The sequence below is a fragment of the Symphalangus syndactylus genome, chromosome 2 (genome assembly GCF_028878055.3).
Source record: "Symphalangus syndactylus isolate Jambi chromosome 2, NHGRI_mSymSyn1-v2.1_pri, whole genome shotgun sequence".
Taxonomy (NCBI): domain Eukaryota; kingdom Metazoa; phylum Chordata; class Mammalia; order Primates; family Hylobatidae; genus Symphalangus; species Symphalangus syndactylus.
Genome location: NC_072424.2, coordinates 57,387,755 through 57,409,589, shown reverse-complemented (window position 1 = coordinate 57,409,589; position 21,835 = coordinate 57,387,755). Strand labels below are relative to the sequence as shown.

Below are 21,835 nucleotides of genomic sequence, written 5' to 3'. Positions count from 1 at the left end.
AGTTTACCCTAGCCAAGGGAAGCCGTGAGGGATTGTGCCATGAGGGACTGGGCTATCAGGCCCAGATACTACACTTTTCCCATGTTTTTTGCAATCTGCAGACCAGGAGATTCTCTCATGTGTCTACATTACCCGGGCCCTGGGTTTCAAGCACAAAACTGGGAGGCTGTTCGGGCAGACACTGAGCTACTTGCGGAGTTTTTTTTTTTTTTTTTCGTACCCCACTGATACCTGGAACTCCAGTGAGAGAGAACCATTCACTCCCCTGGAAATTGGGCTGAAGCCAGGGAGCGAAGTGGTCTCGCTCAGAGGGTCCCACTCCCTTAAGCCCAGCAAGCTATGAACCACTGGCTTGAAATTCTCACTGTCATCACAGCAGTCTGAAGTCGACCTCGGAACTTCAAACTTGGTTGGGGGGTGGGGTATCCGCCATTACTGAGGCTTGAGTAGGAGGCTTTTCCCTGACCCTTCTGAAGACGGGGCAGAACGCATCACAGCACAGCAAAGCTGCTGTAGCCAGACTGCCTTGCTAGATTCCTCTTCACTGGGTAGGGCATCTCCGAAAGAAAGGCAGCTGCCCCAGTCAGGGGATTATAAATAAAACTCCCACCTCCCTGGGACAGAGAACCTGGGGAAAGGGGAGGCTGTGGGCACAGCTTCAGTGGACTTAAACATTCCTGCCTGTCAGCTCTGAAAAGAGCAGTGGATCTCCCAGCACAGCGCTCCAGCTCTGCTAAGGGATAGACTGCCTCCTCAAGTGGGTTCCCTGACCCCTGTGCCTCCTGACTGTGAGACACCTCCCAATAGGGGTCGACAGACACCTCATACAGGAGAGCCCTGGCTGGCATCTGACGGGTGCCCCTCTGGGACGAAGCTTCCAGAGGAGGGAACAGGCAGCAATCTTTGCTGTTCTGCAGCCTCCGCTGGTGATACCCAGGCAAATAGGGTCTGCAGTGGACCTCCAGCAAACTGCAGCAGACCTGCGAAAGAAGGGCCTGACCATTAGAAGAAAAACCAACAAACAGAAAGCAATAACATCAAAGTCAACAAAAAGGACCCCCACACACAGAAACCCCATCCAAAGGTCATCAGCCTCAAAGGTCAAAGGTAGATAAATCCAAAGAGATGAGGAAAAACCAGCAAAAATATGCTGAAAATTCCAAAAACCAGAACGCTGCTTCTCCTCCAAATGATCGCCAGTCCTCTCCAGCAAGGGCACAAGACTGGACAGAGAATGAGTTTGATGAATTGACAAAAGTAGGCTTCAGAAAGTGGGTAATAACAAACTCCTCTGAGCTAAAGGAGCATGTTCTAACACAATGCAAGGAAGCTAAGAACCTTGACAAAAGGTTACAGGAACTGCTAACTAGAATAACCAGTTTAGAGAAGAACATTAATGACCTGATGGAGCTGAAAAACACAGCACGAGAACTGTGTGACGCATACACAGGTATCCATAGCTGAGTCACTCAAGCAGAAGAAAGGATGTCAGAGATTGAAGATCAACTTAATGAAATAAAGTGTGAAGACAAGATTACAACAAAAAGAATGAAAAAGAACAAACAAAGCCTCAAAGAAATATGGGACCATATGGGAAGACCAAAGGTATGATTGACTGGGGTCCCTTAAAGTCATGGAGAGAATGGAAACAAGTTGGAAAACACTTCAGGATATTATCCAGTAGCACTTCCCCAACCTAGCAAGAGAGGCCAGCATTCAAATCCAGAAATACAGAGAATGCCACTAAGATACTCCTTGAGAAGTGCAACCCCAAGACACATAATCCTCAGATTCTCCAAGGTTGAAACAAAGGAAAAAATGTTAAGGGCAGCCAGAGAGAAAGTTCAGGTTACCTACAAAGGGTAGCCCATGAGATTAACAGTGGGTGTCTCTGCACAAACCCTACAAGCCAGAAAAGAGTGGTGCCCAATAGTCAACATTCTTAAAGAAAAGAATTTGCAAACCAGAATTTCATATCCAGCCAAACTAAGTTTCATAAGTGAAGCAAAAATCAAATCCTTTACAGGCAAGCAAACGCTGAAGGATTTTGTGACTACAAGGCTTGCCTTACAAGAACTCCTGAAGGAAGTACTAAATATAGAAAGGAAAAATTGATACCAGCCACTGCAAAAACATACCAAAATATAAAGACCAATGAAACTAAGAACAAACTGCATCAACGAATGTGCAAAATGACCAGCTAGCATCATAATGACAGGATCGAATTCACACATACCAATATTAACTTTAAATGTAAGTGGGCTAAATGCCCCAATTCAAAGACACAGAATGGCAAGTTGGTTAGAGTCAAGATCCATTGGTGCGCTGTATTCAGAAGACCCATCTCATATGCAAAGACACATATAGGCTCAAATAAAGGGATGGAGGACTATTTACCAACAAATGGAAAGCAAGAAAAGCAGGGGTTGCAGTCCTAGTCTCTGATAAAACAGACGTTAAACCAAGAAATATCAAAAAAGACAAAGAAGGGCATTACATAATGGTAAAGGGATAAATGCAACAAGAAGAGCTAACTATCCTAAATGTATATGCACCCAATACAAAAGTGCCCAGATTCATAAAAATAAATTCTTAGAGGCCTACAAAGAGACGTAGACTCCCTCACAGTTATAGTGGGAGACTTCAACACTCCACTGTCAATATTAGACAGATCAATGAGACAGAAAATTAACGAGGATATTAAGGACTTGAACTCACCTCTGGACCAAGCAGACCTAATAGATATCTATGGAACCCACCACATCAAATCAACAGAATATACATTTTTATCAGCACCACATAGCACTTATGCTAAAATCAACCACATAATTGGAAGTAAAATACTCCTCAACAAATGCAAAAGAACAGATGTAAATGCAAAAAAACAGCCTCTTAGACCACAGTGAAATCAAATTAGAACTCAGGATTAAGAAAGTTACTTAAAACCACACAATTTCATGGAAACTGAACAACTTGCTCCTCAATGACTCCTGGGTAAGTAACAAAAATAAGGCAGAAATAACAAAGTTCTTTGAAACCAATGAAAACAAAGAGACAACGTACCACAATCTCTGGGACAGAGCTAAAGCATTATTTACAGGGAAATTTATAGCACCAAATGCCCACATCAGAAAGCAGGAAAGATCTAAAATTGACACCCTAACATCACAATTAAAAGAAATACAGAAGCAAGAGCAAACAAATTCAAAAGCTAGCAGAAGACAAGAAATAAGTAAGATCAGAGCAGAACTGAAGGAGATACGGGCACGAAAAACCCTTCAAAAAATCATTGAATCAAGGAGCTGTTCTTTCAAAAAGATTAAAAAAGTAGACAGACCACTAGGCAGATTAAAAAAGGAGAAAAGAGAGAAAAATCAAATAGACACAATAAAAAATGATAAAGGGGATATCAACACTGATCCCACAGAAATAAAAAACTACCAACAGAGAATACTATTAAACTCCTCTATGCAAAAAAAAAAAAAACAAGAAATGGATAAATTCCTGGACACATACATCCTCCCAGGAGGAAGAAAATCCATAACTAAACTAGGAAGAAGTCAAATCATGAATAGACCAATAAAAAGTTCTGAAATTGAGGCATTAATTAATAGCCTACCAACCAAAAAAAGCCAAGGACCAGATGGATTCACAGCTGAATTCTACCGGAGTTACAAAGAGGAGCTGGGACCATTCCTTCTGAAACTATTCTAAACAATAGATAGACAAATGCGATCTAATTAAAGAGCTTCTGCACAGCAAAAGAAACTATCATCGGAGTGAACAGGCAACCTGCAGAATGGGAGAAAAATTCTGCAATCTATCCATCTAACAAAGGGCTAATATCCAGAATCTACAAAGAACTTAAACAAATTTACAAGACAAAACAATCAACCTCATCAAAAAGTGGGTGAAGGATATGAATAGCCACTTCTCCAAAAGAAGACATTTATGCAGCCAACAAACATGTGAACAAAAGCTCACCATCACTGGTCATTAGAGAAATGCAAATCAAAACCACAATGAGATACCATCTCATGCCAGTTATAATGACGATCATTAAATGTCAGGAATCAACAGATGTTGGAGAGGATGTGGAGAAATAGGAACGCTTTTACACTGTTGGTGGGAGTGTAAATTAGTTCAACCATCGTGGAAGACAGTGTGGCGATTCCTTAAGGATCTAGAACTAGAAATACCATTTGACCCAGCAATCCCATTACTGGGTATATATCCAAAGGATTATAATTCATTCTACTATAAAGACACATGCACACATAAGTTTATTGTGACACTGTTCACAATAGCAAAGACTTGGAACAAACCCAAACGCCCATCAATGATAGACTGGATAAAGCAAATGTGGCACATATACACCATGGAATACTATGAAGTCATAAAAAAGGATGAGTTAATGTTCTTTGCAGGTACATGGATGAAGATGGAAACCATCATTCTCAGCAAACTAACACAGGAACATAATACCAAACACCGCATGTTCTCACTCATAAGTGGGAGTTGAACAATGAGAACACATGGAGACAGGGAGGGGAACATCATACACCAGGGCCTGTCAGGGGGTGGGGGGCTAGTGGAGGGATAACATTAGGAGAAATACTTAATGTAGATGACAGGTTGATGGGTGCAGCAAACCACCATGTCACATGTATACCTATGTAACAAACCTGCACGTTCTGCACATGTACCCCAGAACTTAATGTACAATAATAAAAAAGATAAACAGAAAACATAAGTAAATAAAATAAAACAGAAAAAAAAGAGAGGGACTCCTCCCTAACTCATTTTATGAGGCCAGCTTCATCCTGATTCCAAAACCTGGAAGAGACACAATAAGAAAAGAAAATTTCAGGCCAATATCCCTGATGAACTTCGATGTGAAAATCCTCAGTAAAATACTGGCAAATGGAATCCGGCAGCACATCAAAAAGCTTATCCACCACGACCAATTTGGCTTTATCCCTGGGATGCAAAGCTGGTTCAACATATGCAAATCAATAAACATAATCCATCACATAAAAAGAACCAATGACAAAAACCACATGATTATCTCAATAGATGCAGAAAAGGACTTCGACAAAATTCAACACTGCTTCATGCTAAAAACTCTCAATAAACTGGGTGTTGATGGAACATATCTCAAAATAATAAAAGCTATTTATGACGAACCCATAGCCAATATCATACTGAATGGGCAAAAGCTGAAAGCATTCCCTTTGAAAACCGACACAAGACAAGGATGCCCTCTCTCACCACTCCTATTCAACATAATGTTGGAAGTTCTGGCCAGGGCAATCAGGCAAGAGAAAGAAATAAAGGGTATTCAAATAGGAAGACAGAAAGTCAAATTGTGTCTGTTTGCAGAAGACATGATTATATATTTAGAAAACCCCATTGTCTCAGCCCAACAACTCCTTAGCTGATATGCAACTTCAGCAAAGTCTCAGGATAAAATATCAATGTGCAAAAATCACAAGCATTTCTATACACCACTAATAGACAAGCAGAGAGGCAAATTATGAGTGAACTCCCATTGAGAATTGCTACAAAGAGAATAAAATACCTAGGAATACAACTTACAAGAGATGTGAAGGACCTCTTCAAGGAGAACTGCAAACCACTGCTCAAGGAAATAAGAGATGACACAAACAAATGGAAAAAAAACATTCCATGCTCATGGATAGGAAGAATCAATATTGTGAAAATGGCCATACTGCCCAAGGTAATTTATAGATTCAATGCTATTCCCATCAATCTTCCACTGACTTTCTTCACAGAACTAGAAAAAAATACTTTAAATTTCATATGCAACCAAAAAAAGGCCATATTTCCAAGACAGTGCTAAGCAAAAAGAACAAACTTGGAGGCATCACACTACCTAACTTCAAACTAACTATACTGCAAGGCTACACAGTAACCAAAACAGCATGGTACTTGTACCAAAAGATATATAGACCAATGGAACAGAACAAAGCCTTCAGAAGTAACACCCCACATCTACAAGCATCTGAGCTTTGACAAACATGACAAAAACAAGCAATGGGGAAAGAATTCCCTATTTAATAAATGGTTTTGGGAAAACTGATTAGCCATATGCAGAAAACTGAAACTGGACCTCTTCCTTACACATTATACAAAAATTAACTGAAGGTGGATTAAAGACTTAAATGCAAAACTTAAAACCATAAAAACCCTAGGAGAAAACCTAGGCAATACCATTCAGGACATAGGCATCGGCAAGTACTTCATGACTAAAACACCAAAAGCAATTGCAACAAAAGCCAAAATTGACAAATGGGATCTAATCAAACTGAAGAGCTTCTGCTCAGCAAAAGAAACTGTCCTCAGAGTGAACAGGCAACCTACAGAATGGGAGAAAAATTTTGCAAACTATCCATCTGACAAAGGGCTAATATCCAGAATCTACAAGGAAGTTAAACAAATTTACAAGAAAAAAAAGCCTCATCAAAAAATGGGCAAAGTTTATCAACAGACACCCATCAAAAGAAGTCATTTATGCAGCCAACAAACATATAAAAAAAGCTCATCATCACTGGTCATTAGAGAAATGCAAATCCAAACCACAAAGAGATACCGTCTCATGCCAGTTAGAATGATGATCATTAAAACGTGGAAATAATAGATGCTGGTGAGGATGCGGAGAAGTAGGAACCCATTTACACTGTTGGTGGGAGTGTAAACTAGTTCAACCATTGTGGAAGACAGTGTGCTGATTCCTCAAGGATCTAGAACCAGAAATACCATTTGACCCAGCAATCCCATTACTGGGTATATACCCAAATGATTATAAATCATTCTATTATAAAGACACATGCACACGTATGTTTACTGCAGCACTATTTACAATAGCAAAGACTTGGGACCAACCAAAATGCCCATCAATGATAGGCTGGATAAAGAAACTGTGGCACATATACACCATGGAATACTATGCAGTCATAAAAAAGAATGAGTTCATGTCCTTTGCAGAGATGTGGATGAAGCTGGAAACCATCATCCTCAGCAATGCAACATAGGAACAGAAAAGCAAACACCACATGTTCTCACCCATAAGTGGGAGTTGAACAATGTGAACACATGGAGATAGGGAGGGAAACACCACACACTGAGGCCTGTTGGGCAGGGTGGAGGGAAGGGGAGGGAGAGCATTAGGACAAATACCTAATACATGCGGGGCTTAAAACCTACATGACGGGTTGATAGGTGCAGCAAACCACCATAGTACATGTATACCTATGTAACAAACTTTTACATTCAGCACAACTATCCCAGAACTTAAAGTAAAATAAAATTAAATTTAAAAATTTGAGACAGCTTGAACATTTAAAATGTGTATTTACCTTTATTTTCATTTATATCTAAAGATTATCTATACATTTTCTAATTTTATTTGTTCTTTCCCTTTGAAAATTAACAATATAACTCACATATAGTTTTGCGTGAAGAAACAAATACACCCCACCATGAAGGAGGATTTATTAGTTTTTTAATTTTAAGAATTTTAAAAATCAGAATTTTATGATTTCTAATTTTAAGTTTTAAAGTCTATTTTACATAAAAGTAAGGTAGGCATCAACTGGTTTCTGGTTAGTATTTCTCTCAATTTTTTCCATCATTTTGTTTCAATAAAGACATTTTATTTCATATTAGCTCGTGAACAGTACATATGTCTATTATGATTATGTTTATTTCTAATGTAAATTTAGGTGGGTAATCACTGGTTATGGTTGTCTTTTTAAAAATTGTTTTGTTGCACAGAAGTTCTTAAACTTAAGTTCAATAAACCAATTAATTTTGTGCCCTATCTAACAAAGTTTAGTCTAATACATGGTCATGAAAAACATCATCCTTTGGTTGTTTTTTTTTTTTTTGCTCCATTTTATTCTCTATAAGTTTTATAAATTTCTCTTTAACTCTCATGTTTATGCTTCATGTCAAATTAATTATTGTGTGGTTTGAGGTAGGGGATATGGACTCACTTTTTTTCCATGTGTGTTTTGATAAGAAGATGTTTCTTTGTTAATTAAATTATCTTGGTGTTTTTGAGGGAATTCAACAGAAATTTCCCTGTGGATCTACCTTTGAAGTCTCCTTTCATGTGTGTGTGTGTGTGTGTGTGTGTGTGTGTGTGTGTCTGTGATCTTCTAGTTCATCCTTATGCTATGTATTAGTCAGGGTTCTCTAGAGAGACAGAACTAATAGGATAGATTTATACCAAAAGGGGAGTTTATTAAGGAGTATTAACTCATACTATCACAGGGTCCCACAATAGGCTGTCTGCAAGCTGAGGAGCAAGGAAGCCAGTCTGAGTCCCAAAGCAAAGAACTTGGAGTCTGATGTTCGAGAGCAGGAAGTATCCAGCACAGAAGAAAGATGTAGGCTGGGAGGCCAAGCCTGTCTAGCCTATTTATGTTTTTCTGCCTGCTTTATATTTTGGCTGTGCTGGCAGATGATTAGATGGTGCCCACCCAGATTAAGGGTGGGTCTCCCTTCCCCAGCCCACCGATTCAAATGTTAATCTCCTTTGACAACACCCTCACAGGTAGACACCCAGGGTCCAATCAAGGATATGAACCTTGAATCCAATGAAGTTGACACTCAGTATTAAGCATCACATGCCAGTACCACATTGCCTTGATACTCTAGCTTGAAAGTAACTCTTGAAATCAGGTTGGTAAAATCCTTCAGATTTGCTGTTAGTTTTGATTAGTTAGCTATTTGAGGTCCTTTGATGTTTCATATCAGTTTTATAATCAGCTTGCCCATTTCTACAAAACATTTGTTAATAACAGTAAGAAGAAAGGACATCATAAAATATTAATTTTTCTAATTCATAAATATGTTATAACTTTATTAATAGGGCATATTCCATTTCCCTCTGTAATCTTTTTTTAGTTTTCAGCATAGAGGTCTTGGCCACATTTTGTTAAATGTTTTCTGAAGTGTTTTGATACAATTATAATCATACTTTATTTCACTTTTATAGTATTAATTTTTAGTGTCACGTCTTAATTAGTTGTTACTATATTACAGAAGCACTATTGGTTTCTAAAAAAGTTATAATGAATTCTGGGATTTTGCCATATTTAACTTGTTAGTTCTACTTTCTAATTTTTATAGCTTTCCAATGAATAGTAATGAGGTATGCTTATCAAAACCACACTGTGTTATTTATTCTATATTCATGTTGTACTTATTTTTCTTGCCTTATTTATCAAAAAAATTATTTTTTGAAAAAAAAAGCTTTGCAGAAACATTGGAAGTCCCCCTTGTACTCTCCCTGATTTGATTCTCCCATCTACCTCCCTATAGTTTGCCTTTCAAATAAAGCTAGTGTGTGTAATCCTCAAGTTTATGCTTATACTTTTGATATAAATTTATGTAATTACAGAAGTATGTATATATTTGTGTTTTACCACTTTGAGTAATATTGTCACACTGTAGGTGAATAAAATTTTAAAATTCAATATTTTTATATTTCTAAGTATTAATACATATAGCTATTGTCTATTCATTTTAACTAGTTTTTATAATTCCATTGTAAGACTACACCATGATGAATTTGTCCATTCTCTTATTTACAAGGTTTAGTTTCAGATTTGAAGTGAAAATTCCTGTGTATGTCTCTCTCAGTAAATATCTGATAATTTCTCTAATAGACACACCTACAAGTAACATTGCTAGGTTGTGGAATATCCCTTACCATGTGTAGTACAGACATTTTGTATTTGTAAAGTAATTTCAAAAACTATTCACTAAAAAAGCATATTTTGTGGACCCTAACAATCAACCACTAGACTGATTTTATTTATCCTCTAGTTAAAGAGCTTAAAGTATTAGTAACTGGGGTTTTATATACTAAGAAGTATATCACCAGGCCTCAATTAGCTTTATACTTACTTTATAATAAAAATACTTCCTAGAACATTTATTAATTCCCTCCCAACATAATTCTTATAAATTAAAACCCCTATTGCTAAGCTTTACATAAGTCACATTTAAATATACATATAAGGATATATTTCTCTGGCTAAGATTAATAAGAGCATTTGAAATATAGACTAACTGAATCTATTGTGTTTTGAAGTGCTAAATTATGTTGCCACGTATTAAATTACTTACTTTGAATCTTCCAATTATATTGAAACACCATTCTTCATTCAGACAGTTGATGCTGAGCAGTCTACAGTGGTCAATTACTTTCTCACAGTTTTTTTCAGTAAATCCTGATAAACAGCTGTAAATATATCAGTGTAAATTAGAAAAATTACAATTTAAATATTTTCAGAAAAGCCTATTAACATTATTCCAAAAGGAATAAGGCTTTGTTTAAATTATGTGGTATTATTAATCATTTTTTTCTACATACCTGTGATCTTAGCCAAAAAGCTCATATGTATGTATTTGGAAAGAATGACAGTAAACTACATTTTCAATGTATGCTCTTAATGATCTCTTCTGGGAATTTAAGAATAAAATAAACTTTGGCCTAAACTTAACAATACAATATATGTTTTGGAAAACTAGTGAAATGTGAAGAAAAAAGATGACAAATGTGACTTTTTAATGTTTAGTAGAGCCAGTATATGCTGATGATGTGCTAGCAGGAGTTAATGATGACTACATGAATGTGAGACAGGATAGCGTGCCAGTGGATGATAATGGTCTAGTTATAGTTGGGCTACTTATAGGACTTTTGTTTGTTAGTTGTCATTTTTACAATTGTTTTTCAAACAATCTATATTCCAGTCTACTGTACTTCATTAACTGCAATCTATAAGTTGCTAAAGAACACACACTGGTGTTCTGGCTTCCACTGCCCTCACTTCTAATTAATTTGTAGGAAACAGTCCTGTGACTGAAATCATATTTAGTAAACTTTCTGTTATAAAATAAATGGGACCCCAAATGAAAGAATGTTTTTTCTAATGTAAACACCAAATATTTTAAGACCAAAAATATCACTTCTCATGACTTTAAGTTTGTAGAAGCTGATTTATTAATGAAGTGAATTTAACTATGTATTTATTATTTTAAATCTGTTATAAGAACACAAAATAATTTCATAAAAGGGATCAAAGGCCATGTTGGCACAATTTCACTGAAATAGCATCAATAAAATGCTTTAGTAATTTATCTTTCCTATAGTTTGAGGCACACAGCTTTGCATTTTCTTCTTGAAGAATTAAATTATTTCTCCATTCATATCAGAAATAATCAACCACTTTTTTTCAGCACACACCATATGCCAGCCACTAAGCTAATTACTTTTACACAATTTTCTTAAGTTCTCATTCAATTCTTGTAAGCTGTGAGATATATTATTATTTATCACTTTTATAAATGAGGAAACATACCCATAGAAATTACATTAGTTGCTTTGGCCATATTACTTACAAATTTTAGAGTGGTTAATAAAATTAAGTTTGTCCTAATTTTAAGTGTATTATTATACTCTGCTATTCCATAGATGAAGACCTTTATGTATTTTACTCTACTACTCCACAGATAGTAAGATATATTTACTTTACATCTCTCATTCTGAGGGGCTAGCTAGATATCCAGAAATCACTCCAAATACCAACTTAATGAAAGGTAGAATCCCTTCCTATTGAGGATGAGCATGTAATAGCATAGAGAAGAAGAGAAGAGCTTTAGCATATCCTAAAAGTTGATGAGTTTCCATTTTCCTTTGGAGTTGGAATGGACTGAATTGGCCAAGAGCAGTTACAGACACATGTGACATTTGGGCTTATTTCGTGTTACAGTTTCCAAAGAACAGGATCAGGTCTATGAATTGAAGAACCAATATTCAGTCATTAAGAAGAATCAGATCCAAAGGGTGTTGGATGAACACTGGGCAGCAGCAACTCTGAGAAAGTGTGTCTAAACAGAGCAGGTTTTATTGATCCAAAAAAAAAAAAAAAGGCCAAAGATTTTCTACTCTCAGTACACACTAGGTAAGAGACCCTCCAAATACTATCTGCAATGTGTGGCTCAGAGAGGTTTGACCCAAAGGCGGAGGACTAATGTGTACTAGGCTTAATACCTGGATGACAAAATAATCTGTACAACAAATCCCCATGAGCCAAGTTTACCTATGTAAGAAACTTGCATTTGTATCCCTGAACTTAAAAGTTTTTTTTTTTAAAAAAAAGGGAAAATTTTCCTATTGAGTTTCAGGCAATCATCTCCAATCCCCCACTCCCAGTGATGGCTTGAAATCTAAGAGGCACTTCCAAGTCTTACTCATAAGAAAAATGACATCCTATCAACTCAGCCTGCTGTCAAGGAAAAAGAAAGTTTCAACAGTAGCCTTGACATTTAAGAATGTAAAACAGAGAAAACAAAAGCAAAGTAAACAAAAGCAAACTCTGGAACAACATGGACCTTTTCAATAAATGTGTTTACAAAAGTGCATTAACTTCTGTTGAAATGCTCAGCGAGACTTATAGCTAACTAATTTGAGCTACTCTAGGTGTCCAGCAGCCATTTTAGTCAGAGGCCAATTGTTTTAAATATGGGGAGAGAGAAAAGAAAGACCTTTCAGATCACCATGTTTCTAAAACATCCAATTTATAATTTGTTTTTATATAAAACTATTTTGAGTCTTTAGGATAAGGGTAACCGCATGATTGTGATGGAAATATTTAAGGTGTCATTTTAGTGGTAAAATGGGAGATGATACATAGGAAAGCAGCGAGGATCTGTGAAGATACATGAAAGGGAAGAAAAAAATGAAAATAAAATATAATAGTGGAAAAGAGGAGACAAAAACAATACTCTTATCCTCTTTTACTTTTTCCTTCCTAAAATGATTTCTTACCACTGATTTAAATATCTTTCTATTATTAGGTTTCCTTTTGCCAATAAAGCCAATATTCATTAGTTAATTAGCTTTACTGTATTTCTTGGTCATAGCATTCCAAACTTTGTCCAGTGACCTATGGAATGCACACTACTGATTTTAATGAGAAGTGTCGGGCACTGTTGGGAACACAGCATTAATAGAGTAGGGACAGCAATATCAGAACAAAATTCCATCACCAGCATTTTGGTAAATGTTTTATGTAATATAGAACTACTAGTATTTATAACTGCTATTTCTTTTTAAAGTTGATTTATAAATTAAAATAAAAATCAGTGAAACAATATTTACTACATTTTAAATAGGTTTCAAAATGTATTTTTTCAAAATATTAAGAAAAGCCCATAAATTTAATACAATTAAAAATAAAATGTTCAATATTTTACTAACAATTAGTAAAAATTATTACTGTATTAAAATAATTTCATATAGCCAAAAATCAGAAAAAATATTTTCTAAAGAGTTAACTTCAAATTAGAGGCATACTTTTGCTTAAAGTTTTCTAGCTGCTGAAATAGCTTTTTCAAACTCTATACTATTCTAGTAAATGGAAAGGAGATAGTTATAAACTAACTTCAAATAGTTTTCTCTGCCTGTGGTAACTTGAAATACTCCCATCACTTGTTTGAAAACTTGGAATCAACTTTTGATACATTATTTTTCCAGGAAATGAACAGTTATATTTGTAATTTTTATAATGTTTAAGTTGTAATTTTTGTCTTAAGGCATTGTAGTTCACATTTGTCTCTTTGGTTTCATCAAGCATACATGGGGATTCTGATGGAAAGTTACTTGTATCAGTTTCAATGCTGTCATTTAACCTATTCGGCTACTTGGGCAAAAAAGCCTTTGAAGTAAATTAAGATTTATTCTTATAATAGAATCTTTGCAATACTATTGCATGCTTACATACTGTGACTTGTGTGGGCATAACAAATGTCTAGACTTATGGACTACTTCATATGACGAATTTATCTTTTAAGCATAAACTGAGCAACAAGGTCACTGCCTGGATTTCAGGAAGCAAATAATTCAGATGTAAGAGTTATTTAAAGATGAAAATAAGAATCTTAGACAAAACCATCTGTATTTGATAATTAAAATTAACATGCTATACCTCTATCCTAGAACATAGAAAGCTAATATTAAACCTATTAAAACAGCAACTCCTCTGCTTATTATACATTAGTTTATGGGGAAGGGAGAGAAAATTATAAATACATGAGTATAATGACAGGGAGAGGCGCTATATAATTAATAAATTAAATCTGATAAAAGTGGAGGGAGAAATTGAGAAGAGGTATTTCAAGGCTGTGTCAGGATCAACAGGAAAGACATCTTTGAGGAGATAATATTTGAGTGAATGGCTGAAGGAAGTGTACAAATTGCTACTGTGCTTTCTGGGTAATGTGCATTTCAGAAAAGGGAACGGCAAATACCGAGGATTGAAGCAGGAGGTCCTTGAGATATTCAGGAAACACCTCAAAGACCAAAGTGGTGACTTAGTAGGAGACGGTGGCAGAGAGGTAGGCAGGAGGAAAATATGGCTCACCTTGTAAGCATTTTAAATACTTTAGGTTTTATTAATGCATGGGAACCCCCTGAATGGCATTGGCAGAGGAATAACATGATTTTAAAACATATATATTCTTTTTTTGTGGATAAAAAATGATAAACAAGCAAACTATTTTACAGTTGCTTTTCCTGTGACTTTCAACATCTAAAATAATCACAATCTGTTTTCCAGTTGCTCAGGTCAAAAACTATAGAGCCACTATATTTGTTCTTTTTCTTTCTCATTCAATCCACTCTAAAGAAACATTGTATTGACTCCATCTTAAATATACATCCACAATCCAACCCCTTCTTATTATGCCCTCTCTCCAATTCCTTTTTTTTTTTTTTTTGAGATGGAGTCTTGCTCTGTCACCCAGGCTGGAGTGCAGTGGCGAGATCTCGGCTCACTGCAACCTCCACCTCCCGGGTTCATGTCTTTCTCCTGCCCAGCCTCCCGAGTAGCTGGGACTACAGGTGCCCGCCACCACACCCAGCTAATATTTGTATTTTTAGTAGAGATGGGGTTTCACAGTGTTAGCCAGGATGGTCTCGATTTCCTGACCTCGTGATCCACCCACCTCGGCCTCCCAAAGTGCTGGGATTACAGGCGTGAGCCACCGCGCCCTGCCGTTACCCTCTCTCCAATTCTAATCTAAGTCACTGTCCTTCCCAGATTACTATACTATAATCACTACAATAGCTTATTAACAGGTCTCTTTGCATGTGCCCATGTGTCTGTACAGTTTCGTTTCAAAACAACAGTCACACAACAATTAAAAAATATAAGCCAAATAAAGTAACTCATTTGCCAGCAACTACAATACTTGCCATTGTACTTAGAGTGAAAATGAAGGACTTTACAAAGGCATTCATGATCTAAAGCTGCCCCAGATTCTGGTTTCTCTTCTAACTTCGTTTCTGCTACTTCCCTTGCTTTCTCCAGAGCAGTTAGTCTGGACTCATGCATGGATAGGGCCTGAATAGGTCAAGGATTTTGCAATAGGTACTCCCTCTGCCGTGAACACTCTTCCCTTAGACAGCTGCACATTCCCTCACATCATTCAAATCTCCGCCAAAATATTAGCTTTTTTGTTGAGACTTCCATTCACTATTTGACATGTACCTGAATGAAGGTTCAAAACAATGAGGTCAAGAGGGAGGCTATTGAAATGTTCCAGCTGAGAATTTGGCTTCAACAAGGGTGTTAACTTTCATAATGATAAAAGTGTTCATATCCATGATATGTAGTTATGGGAGAGTTTAAAGGATTTGTTGATGGATAAGACGTGTCAAAAGAGAGAAAAGAAGAAATCAAAGAGTAATGTAAATGAATACTGGCAGAAAAGAAACTTTGTCCAGGGCTCAATAATCAATTATGAATTTGGAATACATTAAGTTTGAGCTGCTATATTAGATATATATAAAATGGACAAGAGTTTAATGGTAGGATGAAAATTAAACAGGTTTGGTGTTTTCAGGTCAATGGACATAGAAAAACAGAGTCAAGGAATTTGAAAGTGGATGTGTAAGTATGTTTTTTAAAAGAAAGTGGGGACCTGCAGGGGGTACTAGTCACAAGAATGTCAATGCAGTCATATAATTGGAGGTGCCTGTTGCTTTTTTTAAAATTTATGAAATTTTGTCATTACAGTACATGAGTGAGTGAACTTGAAATACAGGAAGTGGCGATCAGAGAATGAAAGAATTTAAATTAAAGGTATTGCAAGGTGTGCAATTACAGGCATGATAACTTATAGGATAAGACCATGGGAGATGGACTGAGGTGAAGGAGAGGGGGAAATTAGCAAAATAATTATCAAAAAATTTAAACAACCAAAGTGAGTGGATTTCCAAGAGGGACACCAAAGTTATCAAAAAATATGACCACAGTGGTGATAAAGAAAAGGTCAGCAAGCTAGAGGCTAAAACATTTAGTAAAGGATAAGCAGAAACTGAGAGAAAAGCTACTACAAAAGGAGCCAGGGAGAGGGGGAGGGGGAGAGAGAATCAGAGAGAGAGAGAAGATACAGCTGCTGGCTAGGGTTTTCAGAAGGAGAAGGGAAAAAAATGGCCTGAATATGGCAACAAGGGCAACCCTGTCTATATACTTCACTGTCTGTGGTACACAACTATAGAAAAATGAATAGTGACCAACCAAGAAGGCTACAAGAAAAATTGTCCTCAGGTTTCAGTGAGAAAAAGAAAGAAAGATACAGAAAAAATATTGTGGGCTGGGCGTGGTGGCTTATATCTGTAATCCCAGCACTTTGGGAGGCTGAGGCAGGAGGATTGCTTGACTCCAAGAGTTCCAGACGAGCCTGGGCAACATAATAAGACCCCATATCCACAATTTCTTTTTTTCAAAGAATTAGCCAGGTGAATAGTCCCAGCTACTCGGTTACTTGGGAGGCTGAGGTGAGAGGATTGCTTGAGCCCAGGAGGTTGAGACTGACATAAGCTTGGTTCACAACACTACATGCCAGCCTGGGTGAAAACGTGAGACCCTGTCTCTAAAAAATAAAAAAATAAAGAAAAAGAAAATATATTGTGGATACTAGGAAAATATTCTGTGGACAAAATGAGATACAGAGGGCACAGTGGAAGAATACTGGATATTAAGAAATATTAGAGGTTGTGCAGAGCATTATGGGGCTAAGGTTCCTTTAATCAGGTATGCCAGGAAGACTTAAAGATTTCATGATGTTAATTCAAATTTTATCTGCATATGTCTGCACTAACTTATTATTTTTTATATGGAAATTAATACATTCAAGGAAGGAAGAACGTTTATACTGATGAGAACATATGTTCTTAAATGAGGCATTTAGGGGGCCAGATTACAGGATACCTCCTGTACCCTGTAACAATACCGCAGAATGTAAAGTTGTACTAATAGTAGCAAAAGCTACTCTTGATGAGAAAATGGCAACAATGTCCTAGATATTATTAATAGTTATATAGTTTATGACCAGAATCTGAAGTTAAAAACTATATTTAAACTTTAAAAAACTTTTCCCTATGTTAAATTTCAGAATGATTGATTCAAAAGTTAGCCTTATAAGTGTGACTATTGATTTCAAGCAAAGAAAAATGTAGCAGCCCAGCTTTTGAGATAATTAACTCCAAAAGATAAAGCTTTGCTGTTGAAAATTATTGAGTGACCAAGTGGAAGCATTCCATTAATTAATACATTCCTCATGCAAATATGTGATGGCTATTTTAAAAATCATTTTACAAAATTAATAAGAAAATATAATTTTATTATATGTTGAAATATGTCAACCTATGCATTTCTGCAAATGCAGTGTCCTATCTCAAAGTCACAGTGCATATTTAGTTATATTTGTGACATAAACTGAAAACCTTACTTTACCCATGACTGACATGGTAAGATTTATCACAAGCCAAATAAAATAAATGCTGAAACTGACTTGGGGATGGGGGTGGGGGAAGTTATGTTAATACATCAAATTGAAATTTAAGTAGTGTAAGTTATAATAGTCTAAATCCAGGGAGTAGAAAACAGAAAAAAAAAACACAATAAGCTGAGAATATAAAAGAGAATATCAATATCCCTTGAAATATCTCAGAATTTGGGAGGAGAAAATAAAAGGCTTAGAAAGCAAAATTCTCTATATCACAACATTTCTGATTTTTAAAAACATAGTATTCATATTTCTCTAATATCTAGTCAGTGGCATATTTTACAAAGTTTTCTCCCAATTAATTTGGTTAAATAGTTGATTTTCAAATTTGAAAAATTGTTAGAAAGACACCAGCTGGTTTAACGAAACTTTATTTCCTGGTTCATTTCCTCATTTTACTCTAAATAGTAAAAATTTGATACTCCTGATATGTTGAGAATATTGGAGTCATTGCATTCTGTAAAAATTAGAGTGTATGTGTGCACGCGTGCATGTGTGTGTGTAAAATGACAATATTAATAATGTAGTTCATGATAATCTTCAAAACCATTAAGTGATTTTGGTGAATAAACACTTTCCACTTTACAAAAGTGGGAAGTATGGTGGAGAATTCAGAAACCTACATGTCAAGTCACAATGACTTTCCCTTCTCTACCCATGAACCTCCATCCAAGAGGTGATCCGGGACCCTAGGAGGCATCACTGGAGCTGTGTCCTGCAGCGCCGTGGACACTGCCACCTGTGTAAGTGAAGTGGAGCACAGAGTCCTGTAGCTTTAGCACTGCCTTTGGAAAAATTTCCAAATGTCTATTGAGCTCTGTGAGCTCCTGACAAAACCCAGCACTATGAACTTTATGCCAACACTCACAATCAACCCACTATGATCTACCTTTGAGGCCATTAAAATTACTCCCTTATTACCATTACCTCAGATATCCTAGGAAGCCAGTGGTTTCCAAGTCATCTCTCACCGTGTGGTTCTTTTCCCCCAAGCAGCTCTGTACACTTCTTTCATATTCTTCTTAGGAATCTCTTTCCTTTGACTGTAAATTCTCAAGTGGTGGTTATTCTTTCTCCCTCTTCTCTCACAGCTCAATGTCTACATGTTGTATAGTTGTCTTCATCTTTTCCTCATGTCCTGTCCTCTTCCTTAAAAGCCTTACGTATTTCAAGATGATGCCATCAAACCATGCTACCCATATCTTCTCCTTGTCATAGTCATAGCTAACCTTCCTGAGCATCCCCTCTAATTCTTTAACATTTAACATCTGACTTGTTATCTTTCTCTAATGTAATCCCAACCTTACTTGGTTTGTTTGTCTGTTTTGAGACAGAGTTTCGCTCTTGTTGCCCAGGCTGGAGTGCAATGGCACGATCTCAGCTCACTGCAACCTCCGCCTCCCAGATTCTATAGATTCTCCTGCCTCAGCCTCCCGAGTAGCTAGGATTACAGGCATGTGCCACCATGCCCAGCTAATTTTGTATTTTTAATAGAGATGGGGTTTCTCCATGTTGGTCAAGCTGGTCTTGAACTCCCAACCTCAGGTGATCCTCCTGCCGCAGCCTCCCAAAGCTCTGGGATTATAGGCGTGAGCCACCGCACCCAGCAATCCCAACCTTACTTTGTTATTTTTTTCCAATTTTATTGAAGCATAATTGACAAAGTTGTATAAATTTAAAGTGTGAAGCGTGATAATATCTTGGTATATTATATATTGTGAAATGATTATCCTTAGTTAACATATCTGTCACCTTGCACAGTTATCATTTGTATGTGTGGGGGGATAGCAGGTAAGATCTATTTTCTTAGCAAATTTCAAGTATGCAATGCATCATTTTTAGCTGTAGTCATTACCTTGAACATTAATTCCCCAGAAATTATTCATCTTTTTTTGTCTTTTTTTTTATTGATAAATACTGTTTCTACATATATATGAGATACATGTGATATTGTGTTTCATGCTTAGAATGTGTGATGATCAAGTCAGATTTAGGGCATCCATCACTTCAAGTATTTACCATTTCTATGTCTTGGAAACATTTCAAGTTCTCCGTTCTAACTGTACTGAAATATACAATATTGTAACCCTTTGAACAACCCATTTCTCTCAGCCCCAATTGCCTGAAAACCAGTATTCTGTTTCTATGACTTTGACTTTTAAAAATTTTACATATTAGTTAGATGATACAGTGTTTGTCTTTATCTGGCTGATTTATTTCACTTAGCATTATGCTCTCAACATTCATACACGCTGTCGCAGATGATAGAATTTCCTTCTTTATGTAGCTGTGTAATATTACATACATACACGTGCAAACACATCACATCCTCTTTATCACAATAGCCAAGTCATGGAGAACACCTAAGTGCCTTCATTATTTCAATATCTGCGAAGTTTATTTATTTGCCACGTTAGCATCTCCTAGGAGCATACTGTCTCAACTCAAAGATCTGAATCTTCCCTCTAACTCTACAACCTACTCCCACTCTAGTATGCTATATACTACCATAATATATAACTACATTATCTTCTCAGTGTTAACTTACATAATCTTAACGTTAAGTATTTTATATTCTATGCACAGCCTCATTTCTCTTTCTAATTTACTCCTTGTAGTCCTTTTCTCCCCCAACGTTTATTCCATCCCACAATCCATTGACCCTACCAACACTTCAGTGTCTGTCTTCCCCATCATATTCTCTATTGTCTCCTTGTGTGAATTAGATTACACCTTTTACTTCTATAATCACTAATTGCATACACCCTTAAATCACTCTTTCCCCTCCATTGTCATAGCCTGGTAAAGACTCAACCCTACTTTAATTCAACACCCTAGCTATTTCTGATGGGCATATGAGTAAATTACACTTAGTTTGAGATTGACACATATTATTGTAGACTGAACTTACTTTAAATTCATGTTCACTAACTTCAAGGAGATGCTGTAGCATATCAGTAATACTCTATTTTCCTCATACTCACTTGGATTACTATTTCATCAGACATTGCTGCTTATTTCACTTGAGTAACGCAGCCATCAGCAGACACTTTCCAAATGATTCAACAACCACACATTCAAAGCAACCTATTCTATTTTTCCTTCTATTACAATTCATTTAACATCACCATCCTATCTAAGCTAACTCTTCTGCTTGTGCCCTATATCCAAACCCATTTCTACTACTATCTAAAAATAAACTATTTTGAACTTTCCTAAGTTGCCAGTTTATTAGCTTCTCTAATAATTGTGTATATTTTTCTCATCTTAACTCACGGGGTCCTTTTAAATCTCATGTTCTAATCCATTAACTCCCTCAAATATGAGTGTCCCAAGTCTCAGTCGAAAACATTCTCATGTTCCTATCTGGGTTCAATGTGAGGTAATTTCATTGAGTTTCCTGTTTTATTTTTATTTTTTTCTAAGCTAACCTCTTTTATTTATTTATTTATTTATTTATTTATTTATTTATTTTATATTTAGAGACTACAAGTGCAGTTTTTTGTTTGTTTGCTTGTTTTTTGTTATTTTAACATGGATATATTACATAGCGGTGAAGTCTGGGCTTTTAGTGTGCCCATAACCCGAATAGTGAACATTTTACGCAATAGTTCATATTTCATTCTTACACCCTCTCCCACCATCCCACCTTTTAGAGTCTCCAATATCTATTATTCTACCCTGTACATCAATGTGTACCCATTGTCTAGTTCCCACTTATAAGTGAAAAGATTAGGCTTTTTACTTTCTGGTTCTGAGTCATTTCACTTATGATAATGGTCTCCAGTTCCATCCATGCTACTGCAAAGACATGATTTTATTATTTTGGGTGGCTAAATTGTATTTCATGGTGTGTGTGTGTGTATGTGTGTGTATCACGTTTTTAATCCAGTCATCCATTGATGGACACTTAGGCTGATTCCATGACTTTTCTATTGTGAATGGT

At 36.3% G+C, this 21,835-nt stretch overlaps 1 protein-coding gene across 1 annotated transcript in view; it reads right to left on the bottom strand.

Annotated features, from left to right (window-relative positions):
* EYS (eyes shut homolog) overlaps positions 1–21,835 on the bottom strand; it is a 2,088,383-nt gene that overhangs the window by 1,690,687 nt on the left and 375,861 nt on the right. Inside the window, exon 9 of the mRNA XM_063618766.1 lies at positions 10,162–10,276. Within this exon, the coding sequence (XP_063474836.1) occupies positions 10,162–10,276 (115 nt within the window). The remainder of the gene's footprint in view (positions 1–10,161; positions 10,277–21,835) is intronic.